The sequence below is a fragment of the Astyanax mexicanus genome, chromosome 24 (genome assembly GCF_023375975.1).
Source record: "Astyanax mexicanus isolate ESR-SI-001 chromosome 24, AstMex3_surface, whole genome shotgun sequence".
Lineage (NCBI taxonomy): Eukaryota > Metazoa > Chordata > Actinopteri > Characiformes > Acestrorhamphidae > Astyanax > Astyanax mexicanus.
The window spans coordinates 5,084,745-5,109,538 of record NC_064431.1 but is presented as its reverse complement, the minus strand read 5'-3'; the positions used below and the strand labels follow the sequence as shown (position 1 = coordinate 5,109,538).

General features: G+C 39.4%; 1 protein-coding gene across 10 annotated transcripts in view; it reads left to right on the top strand.

Moving 5' to 3' along the window:
* The window catches only part of camta1b (calmodulin binding transcription activator 1b), a 467,764-nt gene that overhangs the window by 424,519 nt on the left and 18,451 nt on the right, over nucleotides 1-24,794 (top strand). For 9 of the 10 annotated variants that reach the window (XM_022682294.2, XM_022682296.2, XM_022682297.2 and 6 more), the window contains 4 exons: nucleotides 1,885-2,025; nucleotides 2,570-4,866; nucleotides 7,953-8,079; nucleotides 9,337-9,471. In XM_022682294.2, coding sequence (XP_022538015.2) covers nucleotides 1,885-2,025; nucleotides 2,570-4,866; nucleotides 7,953-8,079; nucleotides 9,337-9,471 — 2,700 coding nt within the window. The remainder of the gene's footprint in view (nucleotides 1-1,884; nucleotides 2,026-2,569; nucleotides 4,867-7,952; nucleotides 8,080-9,336; nucleotides 9,472-24,794) is intronic. The other variant, XM_022682295.2, reaches the window with a different exon arrangement.

The window sequence follows — 24,794 nt, the reverse complement described above, 5'->3', positions numbered from 1 at the left end:
TTTACAAAACAATCGAAACATCTCCAGTTCAGTCAAGTTTGATTCAGGTTTCTGAGCATGAACAGTCTGATTTAAATAAAACCACAGATTTTCAATAATATTCAGGTCTGGGGACTGAGGTGATCTGAGATGATCATTCCAGAATGTTGTACTTGTTCCTCTGCATAAATGCTTTAGTAGATTTTGAGCAGAGTTTAGTGTTTAGGGTCAAGTCAAGTCAAGTCAAGTAGTTTTATTGTCAATACTGCATATGTACAGGACATACAGAGAATTGAAATTACGTTACCCTCCTTCCCAATTTTACAGCAAGTACAGATAATAGATATAATAAAAGAGAATGGGAGACACTATGTGTACAATACAGCAGGGACACAAATAGACATACATGAGACAGAAACAAGGTGCAGTGGTGTGGGGGAGGAATAGATATATAAATATAAGTAAATAAGTAAAAAAATAGATATATAATTATAATATAAAAGAGTGGGAGACACTATATGTTCAATACAGCAAGACACAATAAACATACGTAAGACAATAGTGCAATATTGATGGTGATTGAGATGGAATGACAGTAAAAATAGTAAATAACAGTAGTGCAAATACAGTATATGGTATATAGCTTAAGGCTGGTAAAGTGAATGGGTGCGTAAGTCCTTAAAGTTCACAGTTTAATTAAGTGGAATTAAAGTATATCAGTAGTGCAGGTGTTGTGTAGTGCAAGTCCGTTTGGAAGGGACCAGTACTTTGTGCATTGTAGTGCAGAGTTTCAGTACTTTATTAGTGGGGGGTGTCAGGATGCTGAGTGAGTGTGTGCTGGGGGCAGGATTGGGATGGGGGGTAGAGCAGTCGTTGTCTTGTTGAAGTATCCAGCCCCGGCACAGCTTTAACTTCGACTTTCTCACTGATTCTTAAACACTGATCTCAAAAATCTGCTGATATTGACCCTCAACTTTAACAAGATTCCCAGTACCTGCACTGATCACACAGCCCCACAGCATGATGGAAACACCACCAAATTTTACTGTGAGGAGCAGTAAAAAAGTGTTTGTTCTTTTTCCTCCATGCATAAATAACAGCCCTCCAACTAATTCAATTTTAGATTCTAAAATGAAGCTGGCTTGTCCATACAGTAATAAAGTAATTTATTTAATAATATTCTAATTTTTGAGATGCACTAGTATATATATAGTTGCACCTACATAGAGTCACACATATTATTGAAACAGATATACTTGCACACACACAGCCTTTGTCCACGGCTTGTGTGCTCAATGTAGAATAGTTGAATAGGACCCTCTAGAGCAGATAAACATGAACCTACTGGCGCCATGCAATGCCAGCCATGTGCCAAAAGTCCCCCAGCATTGAGACCCCTGTGGAGCAGTAGAACTGTGTTCTCTGGAATGATGCTTCTCCATCCAGTATGTTTGGGATGTGCTGGGGTAGTGAGTTGGGGTAAGGAGTGTGGGGGTCATCCATCATCCTGCCGGTGTGAACACCAAAGAGTTCACCAGTTTTTCAAAGAGTATTAAAATGTGTATGAACAGAGAATAAACTAACTGCCATAGAAATACTTCAGTTTCTTTTAAATTCATCGAGACAAGTCAGTTTTTAGAAAAACAAACACACTTATATTAGAAGACTTCAAAAAGTTCAAATTCTTTTAGAATAAAATCTGGAGTATGATAATTTTTTCCAAATATTTGTACCCTGTATCAGTATCCTGCAGCAGTGTTTAGCTTGCTGAGGGAGTGTGAGAGTGAGGGTCTCTCCCTTGCAGTGACAGTAGAGGGGGCTGGCGAGGTGGCGGCCGGCGGCGGCCGCTCGCTGGTCTGTGTGGCTGTCTGGCTGACGTCTCTGTCTCCTCCTCTCTCCCGGCAGTTCATGGCATCAAGTGGACTTGCAGCAACGGGAACAGCAGCACTGGCTTCTCGGCCGAGCAGCTGGTGCAGCAGATCCTGGACAGCCACCAGACCAAGCCACCTCCCCGGACTCATAACTGCCTCTGCACGGGGACGCTGGGTAAGGGAGAGACCAGGGAGCAAGGGGCAGAATTAAGATTTAAAGTGACATTAATGGATAGGTTAAAGTACTAATGTAATATAAAAATAGGTTATATTAGACATAATTTATCAAAATCATTAGACAGATCATTTCCCTGAACTTTTAGTGTGTATAGTATTATTAACCTATTATAAGTAATTCTGTCATTTATAAAACAATGGAAAATTGCGCTTTGTAAAATAATACACAGTTCCTTTGTATGTGCAATATAGATTTTGGTCACTAGATGGAAGCATTTTCAAAACTATCAGATTTGTCTTCACTTCCATAACAAGGCACACAAGATAGATTAGACTGTATAATGTACACCAGACAGATTTATAAATTTACATTAATTAAAAACAACAGTTTTACCAGAGATGCTAAAAATACTGCAGTAAAAATATATAGGGCATATTGTACATTAAGGTCCCAGATCTGCTTGACATATTAACATTTAACTCACACTTCCATTCTTAGCTATTTATCCAGTAATCTATGCTTCTTCTTCTTTATCCTGAAGGTGCTGGAAGCAGCCTGCATCACAAGTGCAACAGTGCCAAACACCGCATCATTTCCCCGAAAGTAGACCCGCGCTCCGGAGGTGCCTACAGCAGCACCCACTCCGAAGTGCAGAACAGCGATGTGTCCGAGGGCAAAACTGAGCACACCCATGGAGGAGGCAAGAACGGCAGGGCAGGAGTCGATGGCCCGGGTGGATCCTCCGCGCGTGAAAAGAGGAACGGAAAAGTGCCGAAACCAGCTCTGCTCCACCAGAACAGCATGGAGGTGTCCTCCACCAACCAGGTTGAAGTGCCCGATACCACCCAGAGCTCCCCGGTGTCCATCAGCAGTGGCCTGAACTCTGACCCTGACATGGCCGACAGTCCGGTGGTGACCGGCATGAGCCACGTGGCCTCAGTCATGGGAAGCCTGTCTCAGTCCGCTACTGTCTTCATGTCAGAGGTCACCGGAGATCCTGTCTACAGCATGTCTCCTACAGGGGATCCCAACGCTCATCTCCTGGGCCCCGACACAGCCTCGAGCAGCCTGGTGCTGGCAGTTGCTGCTGACAGTCACAAGTTTGCCTTCCCCGGGGCTGTGGGCGTGGGACTGGGAGATGCTGGGTCTGCCGAAGGATTGGCCATGCTATCGGCGGCGAGCGTGTCCGAAGAGCTCGTCTTATCTAGCAACCTGGATTCCGGAACTATCAAGCTGCCCGAGACCAGCGTCAACTTCGACCCAGACTGCTTCCTCAACAACCCCAAGCAGGGTCAGACCTATGGGGGCAATGGGCTGAAGACAGAGGTCACCAATGGGAGTAGCTGCAGTAATGGAGGTGTCCGCTGTTCACCTCCTCTTGCCGACAATGGTTACGGCTTCAATGCCACGCTGGTGAAGAACATCAAGACGGAAGACACGACCTTTGAGCAGCAGTTGGCCAAGGAAGGTGGTTACCAAGTTGGGGAAGTGGTCAGCGCTGCAGGTGGCCTCTCAGGCTCCTCAAGCAGTGGATCTGGCCAGAGTTCCCTAGCTCTGACTCCCACTGGCTCCCTGCTACCATCTGGAGGTGGCTTGAGCCCTAGCACCACCCTGGAACAGATGGATTTCAGTGCCATTGATGCCAAGCAAGACTACACCTCGACCGTGATGTCTGCTGCTGGCTATGGTCAGGCCATTCCCAGCCCTCACTTGACCCACCAGAGCCACTCTCCTAGTTTCTTCCTGCAGGGCTCACCCCAGTCCACCCAGGCCCAGAACCACCAGAACAATGGCACTTCTGCACAGAACTCCCACGACACTGGTGCCTACATGGGTTTGTCTGTCGTCAAGTCCGACTCAAACGGCACCAACGGGCACCTCCATCACCACCACGCCCACCAGGGTCAGCATGGAGCTTCAAACTGCAATGGCAACTCTCCACCAGACAGAAATGGACAAGGTGGTACTCTTCAACTTCTGCAGTATCAAAACACATTCCCTGGTCCTGGGCAAGAACATGAGGAGGTCAGGAGTCTGGAGCAGCCAGCCAGCACAGAAGCAGGGGATGCAGGTTGTCAGGAGAAGGAACGGGAGGGCATGCTGAAGGCAGGGGATCATCTGCAGCCTTGCGTGGGCAATGGGGCAGACGGCAGCGGGGCCACAGAGCACTACCTCCAGCAACCAGAGAGCAGCAATCTTCCAGCTGGAGCTGGAGGAACTGGGACGGGAGCTAACAATGGAACCATGTGTAACGGCACTGAGGGAAGTGGCACCGCTGGGAGTCCACATCAGCAGCTTCAACCACTCTTACAGGGGGCAGGGCATCTCCAGGGTCTCTTTAACACAGTGGCAGCCCATCAGGGTCTGAGCGCCGGTGGAGCAAGCGGAGGCGGATCTATGGAGATCAATCTTGATCATTTTGATGTTTCCTTTGGAAATCAGTTTTCAGACCTCATCAACGACTTCATTTCTGTGGAGGGGGGAAATGGAGCAGCAGTGGGGCCACAAGGGGGGAACGCACTCTACAGCCATCAGCTGATGGCCCACTCCGGCACAGAGGGCCAGGTATCCTCCGGAGCAACAACCCAGCAGGGAGCGGATGAAGGAGGAAACCGTGGAGCAACCGGGTACAACTCTGCAGACCTCTGCCTCCAGCCCTGCTGCAGCCCCCAGTCAGCCCAGTCCGGGGCAGTTACTGGGGAAACTGGGCAGCTGTCTTACATGCAGGTGGAGGAGGTTGTGTCGGCTGCTGTGGCTCACGGGACCATGGGGATGCTGCAGGCCACTGGGAGACTGTTCGTGGTGACGGACTATTCACCGGAATGGTCTTACCCTGAGGTACGTGACTGAATGAACAACTATTGCTGCGATGTCAGAGTTGATCATATTGTTATAATGAACTTTTGTTAGAAACATGGGCAGGCTTATTTAGTAAATTAAAAAATACAAGGTTCATACGAAAAACCTGGAAACCTGGAAAAACTTGGAGAAGTCATGGAATTTTAAAATAACTATTTCCAGGCCTGGATAAGTTTTGACAAAATAAAAATACCCAGAAAGTTTTGGAAGAAACACAAAGATTCCATTTATCAATGGAAAAAATCTATTTTGAGCTAACAAATACGCCAGCTCAAAATTAATTCAGTAACTTAAGCCTACACCATCAATCTGACACACATTTTATTATTAAAGATAGTTTTAGTTGATTTTTGGTTTTATTGTCCATGTCTGCACTAATATTTTAAAAATAATATGGCCATGAAAATGTGCCTTGAAGGCAGGGAAAAGTCATGAAAAAATCATGGAAATGTATTGGTTAAGAAGAGTATGAACCCTAAAAAAATATGTATTTCTCTCAAATACATAAATATGTTTTTTCTCAAAACTATGGAAATATGATATGAATATGCTTCCATGGCATCTTTAGATTTTTAAAGAATTCTTCACATTAAGCCACATAATGTGGAGTGGTTCCATAATTATCTGTGATAAAAACAAGTATGTTTTAATTTCCAGATTTTCCAGATGTGTTTTTGTTATACAGTAGAGCAGCCACTAGATGGAGGCACTCAGTTAAAATTGTAAAGAAAAGGATCTGAAAGCATGTTCACAGTCTGACTCTAGTTTACCTTGACTGGTAATCTGCCCAAAGTGGAACACAGAGCAGATTAAAGATAAAATTGATATCTATTTTACATGAGAAATTAGAATCCAGTTATACTAATTAAACTATAAGATGGGAAAACTTTATGTAATAGTACTTGTAATTATGGTTGGATGATATATTGTAATTTCCATTAAATTGAAAAATATTTTATATTAGATGTATGGTGGAATGTTGTGTATGCTATGCATCTTACAAAGTAGAGTATTGTGAAAATAAGGTCATAGAAATATTGCAAATAAAGGAGCAGCATGAAGACTTTATTTCCCAAACAATATAATCCAGTGTTGTTATATGTAATAAACTGTTAATTGAGAGCCCTTTCAATGAATAACTACATATCAACCATTTTTCCCTTTTAGGAGACATCTATTCTTTTTTTTTTTTTTTTTTTTTTTTACTTTTTGGCCAACTTTTTACTGTAAAAAAACTATAATATGCTTTATATAAAACGATTTATTTATTCACAAATGTCCTTAAAAAAATAACATTTTATTCTTTGGAAGGACCCTTATCTATCAGTTATCTTAATACTATTTATCTATACAGCATTATGTGTGTAAAAAAAAAAAACAATCCTTTAGTATTATACTTTGCTTTAGTTTTTATCATATTATATCATATGTCACGATTTCTCTTATGCATACTAGGAAATATTTATTATGCATTATGACTTGTGATCATAATGCATCATCAGCTGTGGTGTAAGGGTAACACTTTCTATGAATGTCATTTCTATTAGATGCTATAAATACACTAATAACACATCATAGTGCATTTATAAAGCCTTATAAACGTGTCTATACATATTTACAAAAATGCATAAAACAGTTTAGAATAATTCCAATATTTTTTATGTCAAAAAATCTAATCATCTTTTTTTGCCACAGTGTAAATAATCTTTGTTAAATTTCATTTAGAGTTTCATTCAATTATTTTTTTATTTATTTAGTATATGTTTTAGTCTTTTAGATTACCGTTAATGCACCGCTTTTCTTGAGCAAATAGCCATATGATTTTTTTGTCATAACGCGCCGCCCTGCTTACAATACATAAGAAATATTTTGGAATGTTTGTGCTTTGTTTCTCCGTTTTTTTCTGTTACTGTTGTCATTTTCATTTTTTGACGCAGGTTAAGTTTAAAAAGAACATTTTTGTTTTATTCTAAAAACTATGGACAACTTTTTTTCCCAAATTCCAAATAAAAATATTGTCATTTACAGCATTTATTTGCAGAAAATAGGAAGTTCATATTCATAAAGTATTCATAAAGAGTTCAGAAAACAATATTTGGTGGAATAACCCTGATTATTTATCACAGTTTTCATGCATCTTGGCCTGTTCACCTCCACCAGTCTTACACACTGCTTTTGGATAACCTTATGCTGCTTTACTCCTGGTGCAAAAATCTCAAGCAGTTCAGTTTGGTGGTTTGATGGCTTGTGATCATCCATCTTCCTCTTGATTATATTCCAGAGGATTTTTTATTTGGTAAAATCAAAGAAACTCATCAAATTTAAGTGGTCTCTTATTTTTTTCCAGAGCTGTATATCTTATTAATAATCCAGTCACACAATAAATGTCTGTCACTTTACTTGGAGCGCACAAAATCTGTTATAATACAGTTTGTCTTTACATTTTCTTTACAAATTAATTTACTTATCTCATCTTGTACTGTACTACCATTACGCCATACATTTCAAAACAACTACATACAAAGTGCTTATATCAAATGCACTTTTTGGGACTTAAGACGGTAAAATTAATAAGAGTAAAAAAATAATAAGAACTGCTCTATTAATTAAAAAAATTTTAATCTTATCCTATATATCTTATTTATATACTCCTCTAATTTATATGTCCTTTCTGCAGGTTCTCTGGGTGCACGGCCCTGCTGTGTCCTGTTATGTACCACAGCACATGTCAGATCTGTGACTCCGTTCTGATGTCACTAACACGCCCACCGGCGAAAGGGCATTAGGACAGTTATAGACTGAAGCGAAATAAAGGCATATGACAAGCTGATAAATACACCTCAAACCAAACGTACCCTTGATTTGACCCAGACGCTCTGATTACTGATTGTGTAATGATTGCTGAGTACGCTTCTCCTGCTGTTCTGAACTGCGTGTACTGAAATTTATAAACATATCAGCTATTTAACGCTGTGTAAATATCTTAGTGTGAACACTACATGGAGAGGGATTGGTATGTGTGTGTATATATTCATTTATTTATTATATTTTTTAATTTTTTTCAGGGTGGTGTAAAGGTTCTGATCACCGGTCCTTGGCAGGAGGCTAGCAGTGATTACACCTGCTTGTTTGATCAGATCACTGTACCTGCTTCCCTCATCCAGCCAGGAGTACTGCGATGCTACTGCCCAGGTACGAGCATTAATAGGACCTACAGTTTTAGTTTTAACGTCTTGTAGTAGTGTGCTGCTAGTATGTGGTCTAGACAACTACATACTAAGTGCGTCTTATAATCCAGTGCTCCTTATGTATGAATTTTACCAGTCAGGTATTAAGGAGCAGTAAAGCAACTCTGCTGAAGTACAGCGTTATACAGGAGTTTCAGCTTAGTTCTCAAGCATTATTAGCATTTGCCGCTAAGCGCTAATGTAAATTTAATGTAAATTTGCCGTTCAGAGGTGAGTATATATCGGACTGTAGTCTGCGTGTTTACTCTGTTAAAACAAGCAATGTGGGACAAACCGCTAGCTAATATCGCCCTGGCTTACCAGAACACTCAGGGTTCCTCAGTCTATCGCTGTCGGGTGGCATTAGCCAGCTCTAGCAATTAGCTGCTAATGCTAATGCTGCTGCACCCAGCCTTAGTGGAACTCTGGTCATCTAAGCTTACTGTAAATAAACGAAAGCGCTTTACTCACCTAAATAAACAGTTTTTAGGAGACAAATCTGTGTAGATTAACATACAGCCCCTGTTTTTTTTTAACAATTACAGTTTTGTTTATTTAACTTTGCTAAGCTTAGCTTTATGATGAAAGTGTGAATGTGACAAAGACTTTGAAAGTTGACTTTTTTTTTATCCAAATGTATACATACCTTTGTAAGCCACTGTAAACATCATGTAAAACCCTTTTCAAACTTTTCAAACTAGCTTTTTTAACACATCCAGAATCTACAGATAAGAAAAGCTAGAAGACAACGATCCTTTTAAAAAATAATTAACTATATTGAACTTCCAACAAATAAGCTTTGCTCTCATTCAAAACCATATCATTCAAAGATTCAAAGATTGAAATCCTCTAGTTTTAGCTTTGCTCCGATAGTGCTTTGATTCCATCTTGTTAAATCAGATTTTTAGACCTAACTCTGTGTTAAGAAATTGGAGTATAATGTTTACATGATTATTGAATAGTTATTATTAAGCTGCAGAAATCAGATTATAATCAGATTGTGAGGTGCAGTGTAAACATTAAAAGACTTCAGTGATTCAGCTGCAGTTGTTGACTGGGATCCTCGTACCTGGCAGTGAAACGCTACACCGTGAGCGGAACAGGCCTCGTGTTGGGCAGACCTGCCGCTGCCTGACTCAGGCTTTGTACTAACTCATTACTCACAGACTGCAGAAGATGATTAGAGTGAAACGCTAAGCAGACCATGTCCTTCCCCCTGTAGCTCACGACACAGGCCTGGTGACCCTTCAGGTGGCAGCCAGCAGCCAGATCATTTCCAACTCGGTGGTGTTCGAGTACAAAGCCCGCGCTCTTCCAGCTCTGCCCACATCCCAGCACGACTGGCTCTCACTGGACGGTAAGATCCTGGACTCTTTTGTACATTGCTTTGGGGGCTTTTGGATTTTTTTTTCAATTATTTTCAGAAAGTAATTGTGTGTTTGAATGTCTTGCTAAAGATGGTAGCTGTATGCTTGTTATGATTGTCATGCTTATTGTTTTTACATGTATTAAAGAGCCAGTAAAACCTAAACCATATTTTTCATTAATAGCTGAAATGTATAATGAAAAGTAACAAAACATATCAGCCCTGCTTAAATATTTTATAAACATTCCCTAACCTTTAAAAAACGCTTTTATTGAGGTAATTTCTGCCTCTGCAGCGCCCTCTCAGGTTCAACTGTGCTATAGCCGTGGATGATTTTGCTGTGTACTTTGGTACGCAGTAGGAGTGGGTATCGCCACTGATTTCCCATTTCGATTTGATTCAATATTGATTCATTTAGGGAAATTTCAGTTACAATAATTTTTTTTTTATTATATAAAATGTTGTAATTATACAAGGGAAACTCAAACTTTAAATATTAAAAGATTAGTGTTCGTTTAGCATCCCAGCCTCGTTTGGTACTCGGAAATCCAGCTAACGGCAGCTTCATCCGGTCTGTCTTACAATAAATCAAGTACAACAACTTAAAATTGTTTAAAATGTACTAGTTTGATAAGCACATGCAGCAGTGAGTGGAAATACAGAAGAAAATAACTTACATTTGTACAGAAACACCTTGAAGTGCCGACTTCTGGGCACTGTCACTCGTGCTCCAGCCACTAAACCCATACATCACCCAGTGCCCCTCCCAAACTTCCTCTCACATTTGAGGGTGGAGTCAGCTAAAATCAGGGGGTTTAATGCCCCTTTAATGCCCCACAGTCAGTTTATTTTGAAAAATTGTGGAATTGGGGATTTAGAGCCCATTATTACACAGAATTTGTAAAAAAGCGCTTTTAATGCAGGTTAATGTAAATACATTTTCAGTTTTGGTCACTTTGAAATACTTTATAAAATACTGTCTAAATTTAGAGCAATGTAGAGCCAACACACCTACCAGACCACTGTGTTTTTAGAATGAATGTACTAATCATTGCAGAGATGGTTTACCATGACTGTGATATCCTTAGATTAGAATATATTTATTTCCTTCCAAATTAAAAATACTACTGCTTTAAGTTCAAATGAAAAACCTCAGGGAATACTGCTTTAAATGTTATGTTTAAAATGAATAAATGAATTCCAGTTTGTTTCAATGCCAAAAAAAAAGATATATGTTTTTTATAGTCATGTTACATGAAACTTTTTCTGTGGCCCATGACTTTTGCCAGGTATGATGGAAGTAAGGTCCCCTGAATTTAATGTGTATGTGATGTTTGCCACATAGTTACATGGACAGTTGTAGCCAGATCCTGCCGGTCACAGTCATTAACACCCATTGCGATTGCTCTCCACTGTGGGGGCTAACAATGCTTTCTTTGACGTATTTCTTGTGCACACTTGATACTGTAAATTGAGAAATATTAATTTGTCTGCTCAAATTTGAAAAAAGAATTTCCCAAGTTTCAGGCATCCACTGGCATCATGCCTCACTCATTTCATGTTGCCTTGCCATGAGCACATTGGCCAGTTTTCAACCACATCTTTCCAAGCAGTCCCCTGAGCTAATCCCTCATGATCAATTTACACACTGCTATCCCATGACTTTTGCCATGTTAGTGTTAAATGTTAGTGAGTGTTAGTAGATTGACTGGTAGATACAGTATAATACAGTATAAGCATTTCTGCTCTGAATATGTCATATATGGTGTTTAATATTGGAGCTGTTTTGTGGTGTTTTGTTGGTAGATTTTCTTGGCTTCCAGTTCCTGCAGGCTCTGGTTCTGGTTTAAGTTTCTTATATAAGAAAGTTGAACTGGTTTATTTTTAAATGGATCTCTGTGGGTCTGTTGTAGCATGAACATGCACCATGAGGAAGGAAAACAGTACTGGATCAGTGATGCAGAAGAGATGGCTAATAATTTGCTATTTATGGGGTTACTCTGTAAGCCTTTAAGAAGTGTGGAGTGGAAAATTTTACGTTTGGGTCTGAAGGTGTGAGTTACCAAATCAGAAACTCAAATTCTTTTGAGTAATGTTTGATTTTTTAGCTCATACATTCAGCTTTATGCACCATTAAATTATGCTTTTTGACACTTGCCAGAATAAAATGTGGTCTGACTTGCGGCAAACACAAGCTAGCTAAACTAATATGAACCGTTTCACTGTTTATGTCTTTAATGGAGCCCATTAAGTACACATCCACAGTGCAAATACTGTTTAATCTTTTAGCTTTTACATTAACCTGCATGTGCCTCAAAATGTACCTTACTTGGTTTAAACAACAGATTAGCCTCTTATGTTGGTGTAACATTTGCTGAAATAACCAACATTGGCCAAACACAGCCTTTTTGGCCAAACACTTTTTCTGATACTTGTTGGAATAAAATGCTTTCTGTTTGCTAACTTTAATCACATTTAACTGATCCTCCCATTATGCTTACAATGTTAGTGATAGGGTCATATCGTTGCTCATTCAAAGAAATTGCTATTTTTTTTAAATGCTGGACAGCCTTAATGTATTTTATTGAGTGCATCAAGTAAACATTCACAGTGCAGGCTAGAAAAAGTAAGTGAACCTTGAACTATTGGTCCATTCAAATGCTTCCTGCAAATGAGTTCTGAGATGCCTTGCATGCCCATTTTATACGTTTTATACATCTTCAGTGTCTTCATTGGGTTTTGATCAGGACTCTGGCCAGATCAGGACCTGACCATTCCAAATACAACTCTTATTCCTTTATTGAATTAATTTTGTGCTTTTGAGGCTTTGAGCCTTTAACTTTATACTGGCGGCACGATGGCTTAGGGGTTAGCGCATTTGCCTCCCAGCAATGGGGTCCTGGGTTCAAGTCCCTATCTGCATGGAGTTTCCATGTTCTCCCTTTGTGGGTTTCCTCTGGGGACTGAGGCTCCCACAGTCCAAAACATGGAGAAAATTGCATACCTATAAAGTGGATGTGTGTGACTGTATATGCTTAGATACAGATTGGCAGGTTGAGTGTGTGTGGACTGTAATTGTAAGCGTCCTTGAGGGCTCTGAGTGGCGGACAGGCGCTATATAAGTGTAATTATAAGTAACACCTTTCAATTAATTGTTCTCTTAATAGGTATTTGTAGGCAGCAAAGCTTCTCACACCCAGGTTAGGTGTTTTAGTGTTAGTGTGCCGTGTTCGTTTGCCATTAATAATTGCATTGTGTGTTTGTGCAAAAACCGTTCACTTTTTTTTTCTTATCTGGCCATAGAACATTCCCAGCACCATTTTTTTCCAATAATCAAACAAAGGTTTCTACAGTTTGCAGAGTCTTCTTTAAATGATTTAGGTTTTGATATTGCTTTTGGGCACTCATTACTTTCTATATGGTCTTTTTTTGAGCTCTTTGAGTGATCTTAACAGAATCCTCAGCAACAGTCCACAATGTTCTGCATTTGTTACAGTTTGTCTTACCCTGGATTAAAGTTTCTTTAAATCTTTGTACAAGTTTGTTTTCTTTTTAAGCTTCATTTATCTCTTTAATACACTTCTAAAATTTGTTTAAATGGATGTATGATTCAAAATAACCAGTCTTTCTTTAAAAGAACAGCTTTGTGAGAAGCCAAGCTTTTGTGCCTTTATGTAATAGGCGAGTGTAATATTGTGATTATACCACAGTTCCATTATCGCTGTTTATTAAAAGATTTTGATCTAAAGAGGATGAGAAAATACTCCACGAGTTAAAATTGTACCATTGCTGCTCTGTTTGTAGCTGCGCTGTTTGGCTTGTAAGCGCTGCATCGTTGCTATAGGTTACCTGTATGTGGAGAAGTAATACATGGAGAGCTTTGGTTGCAGTGCATTACCAGCTGATAATGGCACTAATAGAACACTTCTCAGCCAATCACATTGCAGGGTCGGTACTAGGGGTGGGCGATATGTCTCTAAAATAATATCACGATATTTCAGGGTATTTTTGCGATAACGATATACTTGGCGATATACGAAAACTAAAATAATTAATTCATTTCAGGAATATAGTATAATAGTATAACAGTATAATCATAATGTGGCAAAATAAATAATACAGCATAAAATAATATAATGCAGCAAATAATATTGCAGAATATTTAGTGCATGAATTTAAACTGCAAACTAAAACAATTATACAATAAATACACCTAAAGCTTCACAGTAAATAATAGACTACTTTTAAGACAGAACAGCCCTATTATCACGATATGGATTTTTAATATCATGATATTTCTGTATCACGATATATTGTATATGATATAATATTGCCCACCCCTAGTCGGTACTAACTGTGGTATAATATTAAATATTTTGTTTACAAACAGTATTTTAAAATGAGTAATATTAATAATAGTCCTCTCGTTTTCAATTTTTAAATTTTCTTGGTTATCGATTATATTTTTGGTTCTCAAAACATTTGACCATACTTTGACGCTATAGTGTGTGTGTGGGTATGAGAGAGAGCGAGAGAGAGAAAGAGAGAGAGGCTTGCTTTCGCCCAGATTAGCAGAACAGAGTGCTACAAGCAAAGCTGCAATGCAGGGGCCCCTGGAGGCTGGACGTTGAGTGTGAATGGTGTTGGAGTAATGGTCAAGCGGACTCCTATTCGCAAGTGTCCAGCAGGCCGGGCTTTGTGCCGAAGAGCACAGGCCACAAACAGGCTGCGGTCATTTAATCATTCACCTTCCCCTAGAACATCAGTGCCCCCCCTCTCTTTCTATCCACTGTAAAGAACACACTCTTTGCCAGTAGTTCTGTTGGTGTCCTGTTTGATCTTAATCTCGGTTGATGATCCAGGCTGCCTCTCCGTAAGTCCTTGTTCCATCATTGGTGTGACATTTTCAGCAAAGAGCTGTGCTGCTGTGCTTATGATAGGAGCTGCACAACTAGTCATTTTGTAGATATTACTATTACTATTCAAAAAGCAACTTCCACAGCAAATCCTGCAGCAAAAATAAATACAGGAAGTTCCTCTAGTTTTTTTTGTGGTGTTTAACAATAATTGAAAATATCAGCAAATGTGTCACATCATATTTGTAATAAACCTCAAATTACATAACTTTCTTAAGCTACATTTTATACTGCATAAAACCTTATTTTACACAGTTTCTCACAGTGGATGTTTCAGTTGTGCTCTGAACAAAGTATAAACCCTATCCCTGTTTCCAGATGTTCCTGCAGTACTTTTGGTGGTGGTTAAATGTGGTCTGCACCATCCGGTGTTTTGTGTGGATAGTGATGTTTGTTAGCTCTGCTGTGTTGCTGTGCTAATAGCCACTCACTGCATGGGCTAAACGAAAGGAGTGTCTGTTTAGTGTCTTTATGCTGCTTCCTCCACCAGATGCCCTAGTTTTACACATTCTACAAATATTTTTGTTTTTGTTTTTACTCTTTAAGCTTTTAAATAGTGCTATAGCCATTCATCAGCTTGTTAGTTCTATCTAGCAGTTGAGGCACTAGGACCTATAGCTTCCTGTGATCATTTTTAACAAATTATAGTCACCTGTTGATGTCGTCTGTTTTATTTGTCAGTTATTCAGTTCAAATGTGAAGCTTTTATATACTCATATGTATATATGTATTACACACAGAGTGATCTATTCCAAGTGTTTATTTATTTTATTGTTAATAAATATGGCTTACAGCCAATGAAAACCCAAACCATGCAAACCATCACTGATTGGTGGAAACTTCACACTAGACCTCAAGCAGTTTGGACTGTGTGTCTCTCCACTCTTCCTCCAGACTCTGCTCCCTTGATTTACAAATGAAATGTAAAATTTACTGATGATCAGTGATGGTTTGGAGAGACATGTCATCTGCTGGTGTTGATCCACTGTGTTTTATTATCAAGTCTAAAGTCAGTGCAGTTTTGTTTTCCTACAAAATCTTACAGCACTTCATGCTTCCCCCTGCTACTGACAACTTATATGAAGATACGGATTTCATTTTCCAGCAGGACTTGGCACACTGCCCACACTGCAGAACATACCAAATGGTTTTATATAACAATCTAATTGTCTGAGACACTGATTTTTGGGTTTTTATTGGCTGTAAGCCATACCTTGCCATAATGATCAACAATAAAAAAATTAATGCTTAAAATAGATCACTCTCTGTGTGTAATACATCTATATAATATATGAGTTTCACATTTTGAACTGAATTACTAAAATGAAGTAACTTTTCAATTATATAATTACTTTTTTTTTACAGTATACAGTATGGTATGACATGGCTTTGCCTATTTTTTTTACTATCTAATCTAGAATAAACAGTTGACACAAATGGGCCATGAAACATGCTAAAATCAGCTTTAAAATCCTACTTGCTAGGGACATATTTCTGATTATAGATATTGGAAAATGTTTTTATCTTTTTAGGAGAAAATGCTATTTCTGCCTTAAGCTATTTCTTAAATGATTGTAAATTATAAAAGTCCTAGTCCTGGTCTAATTTTGTTGGTTTAATGGTAATCTGGGATCCTGTATTTGTCAAGTATTTGTGACTCCAATGTTCTATTATGTGGCACCTGCAGCGTATGTACACACAGTGTATCCTACAGCCTAAATAATAACACTGCCAAAGCGAGTCTTATTCCTATGAATATTGTTATGGAGAGGGCTAAGGGAGCCAGCTGCTCTCCACATGAGCCCATAAGTCCGGTGTGTCGGAGGCTCCGTGCCTCGCTCGTGGATGTTGTGTGTGTGTGAGAGAGAGTGTGTGCGTGTGTGTGTGTGTGTGTGTAGCCCTCATTTGTCATAATGCAGGGGGGAAAGCTCGGCTGCAGCACTGCAGGTACAGAAGCAGGAGGAAACACAGGCAGGGCTGAAACTGACACAGATATAGCGGAGAAAATGCCCTGACGGTGGTGGTGGTGTTGTGGTGGTGCTGGTTGAGATGCTGATGGTGTTGGCTAGAGGGCTTCCAGTCCTAACCCCAGCCTCAGCCTCAGCCTGGTTCTCTGTGTGTGTGATTTGGTGAGCTGTTTCGGTGCAGAATCAGAGCTGTGTGACTTCGATTCTACTCCAAGTCAGCAGTTCCCAGCAAGGAGCCCTTCCAGCAATATAATGCATTTTTACAGCGAGATTTACTGGGTGCTAGCATGTGGTTGAATGTTGAGGTTAGTGTGTTAGAGTGAGACAGTGCAGTGATTGCAATGAGCGCAGCAAGTAAGTGTTCAGTCCATTTTCAAGTCATCCCTAGCAGTGCCCACCTTCAGGCTTGGACGTTTCCTGGAAAACGGGCTTAAAAAAAGAAGAATAGTGATGTCTTATTGGTTTTAAGATAGTCCAGAGTCTAGACTGACTCGGATGCTGCATCAAGCGTTCCGTTCCTCCGCTCGTTTTCTCCCGAGCTCGAGAAAGAAGAGAGTGGCGCTGAAAAACAGGGACGAGCCGGAGCGCTCCACGCCGCACACGCTCTGGTTACGTGACGTGAGACAAAACCCAGTGGCGCGGAATGGAGGAGGAAGAGGAGGAGGAGGTGGAGGAGGAGGAGGACGTGGAAGAGAAGGAGGGAGGTAAACGGGGGCAGGGTGAAGGGGGGCAGTCTTTATCCTCCACTCCACCACTCCCCCCTTCATCCCTCCACCCCCTCGCTCCTCACTCTCACTCTTCCACGTTGTTCTATTGTTGTTGGCTCCGGTAGCCACTCGCGACTCCTCGCTTCACTTCACTCTGCAACAGAAGAACACTGAAGAGAGGAAGAGAGAGCGAGAAGGATAGAGAGAAAAAGAGAGAAAAAAGAAAGAGAGAGAGCATGTGCCCGTGACAGAGACGACACGAGCACTTTTGGTCAGTGCAGTGCATCGCATTGCATCGCTTTTTTTCCGGCTATCTGCTTTGCTCGTGCATGCTGGCCAGCTTTTTTTTTTTGCAGCTTTGCAGCTTTGAGGCTTTTACAAAAGATCAGACTCTCACTGCCTCCTGTAAGTGGTTATCCATATCTGTGGTGGTGGTGTTCTGTGCTTAAACTGCATGGAGTGGAGCAAAGTTAAGAGTGTTGAGAGTGTTGAGATTTTGTTGAGTGTTGTTGTTATTATTGTGCATTTCTTTAATTGATCCCCAGCGTTTGTTGCATGTTTGCATTTGTGAGCTGTTGCACCAAAGTCTTGTTTGCGTCTTGTTTGAGTGTTGTGTCTAGAAACTCTGGATGTAATGACTGTTGAATGTTGACTGTTGAGCCTCTTGCTCATTCCGTCCTGCAGCACGTGAGAAAGTGAGTAAGTGTGAGCGAGCCAGTGAGAGTGTGAGTGAGTGATGGAGTGGTGCATATGCCGGTTAAAGAGTTCAGGGACACTAGGCTGCGAGAGGTTCACATGAGATTCAAGTTCATAATGCTCCAGCTAGAGATGTTTGCCATGATTTTTCTAGTATAGCAAGAAAATGCTAAAGCTTTAGTTAGTTATTAATTTAGCCTATATTTGCTAATCCAAGTGCAATGTAATGTTATGAATGGAAATCTAGTTGCAATGAATGGCAACCCCAAGACCTGGCTAGGCTTCAAGCTTTCTTCGCTTTCACAACCATAGGTTCTGGTTAAACAGTGACACAGATGGTAATGCCGAGGGATGGGTTGAGCGAAAGGATTCTGTCAGGTCTGGTGTCTACGCTTGAAGCTGTCAGGTCGAGATGCATTCCCATTCTCAGACAATGTAGACACATGTTGACAGCTTGTGACTCGAGGCTGCTCCGGGCTTGCGTTGGGTTTTGTGAATCGACTGTGTCGGTGGACGCTGATGGTTTATTTCCAGACAGAACAAAAAAAAGCTTCTTCCGCCAACTTTCTTTGTCGCGTATTTTGTAAGCCGAGCAACTCGGGCTTGAATAGGAACTCAAAAAAAAAAACACGCCTCCCCTTTGTTCCCTCTATTCTTTCCTGAGAAGAAAGCTCAGAACTAGGTCGCCGTAATCAAGCCTGGCAGCGAAAGTTCAAAGTTCCCTGTTCCACATTGATGAGATTTCCTGTGGAACGCTTGGGTTTGTTATTAGAGCTTCAGTCTAGAATAGCTCTGGACTTCAGCTTACTTATACCGGTGCAGTGCATTTGATTCCTGCTCAAAAAATGTTGACCCATCATTTGTTTTTAAAGTTCCTTTGTTGACTACATGGACAGAAGGAGCTTTTGCTTGAAGCTTAAAAGAACTGCAGAAACAACAATAGTATTTTAGTATCTCTGAAGAGGTTCTTTCTGCTATTAACAAACCATGAACACTATCAGTTTTACAGTTTTTTTTGTAATTTTCCTAGTATATCAGTAGTCTTTCACACACCACAAGTAAGTAGGGGCGCACAGTCAAAGTAGGACAGTTCTTTTAACTTAAAGCAAGAAATTGTCCAGTTGCCTTGTGCCTTTAATGTGGTTCTTGTGTAGACTGAATATGATTTTTTGTGCAAATAATTTTGATTCGATATGTGATTCCAGTCCATTAAAAAGTAAATAATGTCTTGTCATATTGATACTTTGGTTAATAGAAATAGAAGAAATAACAGACAGTGGGGGAAAAAAGCTAGTGTGTTCTTCTTTTGTGTGTTTGGGTTTGTTTCTTTTGTCCACACCGTGAACAAACCCTCTGGGGTCAGCAAAGAATCCTTAGACAAGACCTCTAATTGGATGGTCAAACCGTATGTTTCTCAATGTTTTGATGAATATCTTTAAGATAATATGCTGCAGGAATATGTTTCTAACTTTCCTAAATCCATAGAGTTTAATTGGACAGCTGAATTAAATCCTGGTCACCAATATGATTGGCCACAAATCCACCAAATAAATATGGCAAAGAGGCAGAAGATGAGTTACTCAACGGCACTGTATTGTCATTAAGATATTATTATATCATTAAGAAACATCAAGAAACATTGAATTTGGCATGCTGGGTCATTGGTTAAACTCAGAGGGATACAGAAGATAATAAGCCTAAAAACAAGACATCAGCCAAAAATGAGCTTTAATTGTGGCATAGTGATAAATCAGCAATTGTGTCTGACAGTTTTTTGGGTGGAGTAGTGAATAACAACACCACCCATCCTGTGGCAGACTAAGGTTCGATCCCTCAGTCCTTAGACAATACCTCTAATTGGCTACACTAATAGGAGTTGTGTTTGGTTTGATTTTTTTTGGGCCATGGCTTCTGAAGCCATATTTGCTCAATTGTATGAAACAATTCAACTGGAAATCACTCTGTTTAAGAGCATCAGCCAAATAAGCTTTAAATCTATCAACTTATTTGGCTATAAGGAAATTAAACACTGAATCAAGCATAAGAACATGGTTAAAAAAAAGGATTTATGCACATATTTAGGTTTAGTACATGATTATTATTATTAGCCGGCCTGCGAAAATGTTTCCATATTGAAAGAAAGGTCAAGAAAGTGAAATTGTAGGAGGGCAACTAGAGACACTAGATTTGAGATTTGAGATAGAAACTTTCTAAGATGTAAAGCGTGCTTTCAGAAGCAACAACTATTAGTCAGTGTCCAAGCTATGCCTCTGCATAATGGGAAAAAAAAGAAAATATTGCAATTATTTGACCATAAATAACATTTTGATTGTTGAATCTATTTGGTTTGGTGTGTTTGTATATATGTATGTATCACCCTGTTTTCTGGTTCCTGAAATGAAACTGTCTCCACAAGGTTTCCATGATAAACAGCATCATTACCGAATGCACGGCGCCCGAAGAAAATAAAGAGAGAGAGAGAGAGAGAGAGAGAGAGAGAGAGGAAGCGAGGGGAAAAAACAAAACAAACAACAAAAGTGCTCTTGTTTCCAGCGTCCAAGGTCTTTTTAGGCTGCGAGCTTTTGTATCTCTGAGTCAACTCTGATTGCTTGATGCTTGAAGAACGAGGCAGCGGAGTTTTGCTGGTTTGGGGCAATGGAACGGCAGAACAGAATAAAATAATAATAGAAATAATATGTTGGAAAAAGTGCTGTAGGTGATGCATTATACATGCTGTTCTGCATGTTTCCACTTCTACCACATGATAAAATGTTGTAGAAGCTCTGACACATGTTTCATAGGGAAATTCAGTGGAGTTCAGTGCAGCGTGGTGGAAAACACACGTCCACCCTTATCCGTGTGCAATCTCGTGTCCTACATACAGCGTTTTAGCTTAACTCTATAATATCATAGAGTTGGACGAGGGGAGTTAACACGTATAATCAGCGCTCGGGATTAGGATCGGGATAGGTAATGGCATTATGGTTAAGCCGTCTCACCTCCCACTGTATCTCCAACCAAAAGCACCTGTCCTGGAGCTGTAATCCACTAACATCCACAGCATTAGGACCTGTTATCCCAGCTTTCAGCCCAGCCTGAGCCAAATCCTCTTGAGACACAATCACTACGCATTACAAACTCCGACCCAAATCCCCGGGAAACGCACAATCCCTGCGTTTTATGAACATAACCTCGCTAGAAAATGTTTTTTCCAAATTTATGTTTGCTATTTGGAGGGCAGCTGCCATTAGGAGGGATAGTCCATGTGATTTGGGATTTGTGGGAAGTCATGCCGGAAATGAACACGAGAAAAAAAAAAAAATTACTTCATTTTTTGAAACCCTGTGGGAAATGATTTTATTCTGCTTTATTTTTTTAAAGCTGCAGACTGAATGCTGAGTCCTGATTTAATTCTGCTTGTGTGCTCATAAGATCAACACTACAACAGCACTAACACTTACTGGATATGTTCTGATTTAAAGTTCTGATTTAAAGCAGACACTAAAAAGTAAATAAGTAAAACGTTCTATAGGTTAAGTTTCTATAGGTAGGTCAACCAACCCAGGTTTTCTAGCATCTTGTTCCTGTCCTTTGGGACAATTATATATATATATATATATATATATATATATATATATATATATATATATATATATATATATATATATATACAGCTCTGAAAAGAATAAGAGACTGCTTAAAAATGATGAAGTTCTTTGATTTTACCACATTTAAAACCTCTGGACTATTATCAAGAGGAATATGGGTGATTACAAGCTATCAAACCAAACTGAATCAGGCTGAGGAGTGGCATAAAGTTATACAAAAGCAGTGTGTAAGACTGGTGGAGGAGAACATGCCAAGATACATGAAAACTGTGATTAAAAGCCAGGGTTATTGCACCAAAAATTGATTTCTGAACTTTTAAAACGTTATAAATACAAACTTGATTTCTTGCATTATTTGAGGTCTGAAAGCTCTGCATCTTTTTTTTTATTTCAGCCATTTCTCATTTTCTGCAAATAAATGCTCTAAATGACAATATTTTTATTAGGAATTTGGGAGAAATGTTGTCCGTAGTTTATAGAATAAAACAACAATGTTCATTTTACTCAAACATATAGCTACAGAACAAACAGAAAACATATACTCAGAAAAAAAAAACATTCTAAAACAGTACATCAAAAAAGTTTTTTTGGAAGAGCTTGATGAGCACTTTATTGGAGAAAATAATCTAGATAAAATATAAATAAATAAATATAATATGAAAAAAATATATTCTGGAATAATCTACCTGAAAAAGATATGATTCCAGAATGCTTTATTCGACAAAAAAAATAGATTTTCACAATACTTTTTTTTGGGGAGGAATTTTTTTTTATTTTTTTTCTTATTATTATTATTGGGCTATATTTTATTGAGAAAATGCAGTATAATAACAAAATACATTCCAAAATAGTTTATCAAATAGAAGATAAGATTCCAAAAAAAGGAATGGGATGTGGATCCACAATATTGGATTGACCATGAATTGATTCATAAAAAACAAAAAATCTGAATACTTTATTAGAAAAAAGCAATCGAAAGTACTTTATAAGACCTTATTCAGGATTTCAGAATAATTTATTAGGAAACTATTATTTAATGCTGAATACTTTATTTGACATAAATGCATTTCAGAATAATTTACTGTGTCCAAAAGAATATTTTACTTAAAAAAAACAAAAAACAAAAAATTCTGTAATATTGGAAAATTACAGAGCATGCAACTAAGTAGAAGAAACAGAGTCTGTGGAAGCGGGAGAAAGAATTTAAAATATGCAGTATCATTATAATATGCCTTACCATTTATTCTAATAATGAACTAATCAATTTTTCCATCAATCAACTTATAAACTGTTAATTTTGCCGGTAAATAATAAGAAAAACAGAGTGAGCAGGTGCAGCCTCTCCCTGCTGAGCATCAACAAGTGTTAGTTAAAGTGTCTGGTTTGAGCTGGGGGCCACAGAGTGGTGCAAGATCCCCCACTTTTCCAGCCTGATGCAATACCGTGATGAAACAGAGAAACTAGGCTAGGCTCTGCAGGAAGATACATTTCAGTGAAATACACAGAGAGCCTGGCAACAGCGGCTTTAGCGCCTCCATCACACGCCGCGCGCGCTAATGCCAGGCACATGAGATCCACATGGCCAGCAGGACTACAGCAACCAGTGGACTTTACTGTTCTGATGCAACACACTGACAAACGAGGGTAATGCACATCGGCTCGGGCTGTTAACTTTCTCCTTTTTTTTTTTTTTTTTTTTGGTTTTTGTTGGTGTTGTTTTTTCTGGGTTTTTTGGCGTAATTTTTGGAGCGGTCTTTGAGTTAAGCTGGATCTTGTAAGTTTTGTGAGTTTTGTGTGTTTTTTGTATTGATGCTTCAGCATGAGATTATCACTTCATTATTGAGTTAACAGTTGAGTGGCATGTGTGCTTTTGTTTAATTTTATAAAATTAACATGCACTTTTTGAGTGGCTAAATTCATATGTATTAATAAGTATGTGTAGAAGCTTTGACTCTTAGCTTGTAAGTGCAAGTAGTAATTTTCTGTGTGTGTTTAGACCAGTACTTCTGGACTTTACTCTAACTTTTTGACTGTTGCAAAAATTAATGCAATGCATAATTTATTTAACCACCCAATACCGGCCGGTCCAGTGCACTTTAGAGCAGCGGTTTGTACTGTAGGTCTTCATTCAGGCGCTGCCCTTCACCAGTTTGAGCCTTGACACAAAGCTGGGAGCATTTAGCAGCCTGTTTGCTCTGCCCGTTTGCTCTGCCGGATGCTGATTTGCTGTCTCCAGGCTGCTGGAGGTGTAGTGGAGGGGAGGGCCGGGTGTTGATTATGTCACAGCGTTGTTGTAGTGTGATTTGGTCCCTCCCCCCATCCTCCAACCCGCTTTGGCGTACGTGCACCGCATTCTGAGTCACTCGGAGTGGACAGAGAGAGAGGGAGAAAAAGAGAGAGAGAGAGGGAAGGGGGGGAGAGCGAGGGAGCCAACAGCAGGTGGAGATGACATCATCCGCACTGCACCAACACTGCAGCACTGTTTGAACAAAGACGCGCTGAAGCCACTACTGTTGGCAGCGAGCACAGAGCCGCCACGCTCGCAGCCTTTCTGTGATAACAGGGACAATATCCCTATCCCTGTGTCTATCCCTGTATCTATCCCAGTATCTATCTCTATCCCTGTCTATAGAAATGAAACTCTTAGGGAAAAAAAGGTGCTACAATAGGTTTTTTTATGGTGATGCCATTGAAAGCACCACTTTTGGAACATTGGTTCCATACAGAGATCCATGTTTCTAATAGAGATAGAGATGAATGGAAGGAATCTTGTCTTTATCCTGAAATAGTTGTTGTGTGCCACCACTCTGCATTCTACTTTGTTAGAGGTATGCATTTTTATGTATTTTGTTTGAGTGTTTTTCAGTTTTCAGTGATTTTTATTGTTGCCATAGTAAAAAAAAAAAAATCAAATTGGCATCTACGCAAAGCTGCATTTACAATTATATTTATGTGCACATTTTATGACCACTGGACCAAAAAAAACTGTTCAATTTATAATAGAAATAAAATTAAATAAATTAAAGATGTTACCAAGGGTTCTTGTAGGGATGCCATAGAAGAATCACTTTTAGTTCCACAAAAAGAACCATGTGTTTCATTGTAAAAATAAAGCTTGCCTTTGTGTTTAAAAAGCTGGTGATAAAAAAAAAAAAAGAAATAAAAAAAATAATAATAATAAATTAAAGATGCTACAAAGGGTTCTAGTAGTGATAAGTGATGCCATAGAAGAAGAACCACTTTTGGTTTCACACAGAGAACCATGTGTTTAATACAGATGAATGTGAGGAATCTTGTCTTTATGAGTTCTACTTTGTTAGAAGTGTGCATTTTTTTTATATATTTTTTGTTTGAGTTTTCAGTGATTTTTATTGTTGCCGTTGTAAAAACTCAAGCTGGCATTTACGCTAAGCTGCCTTT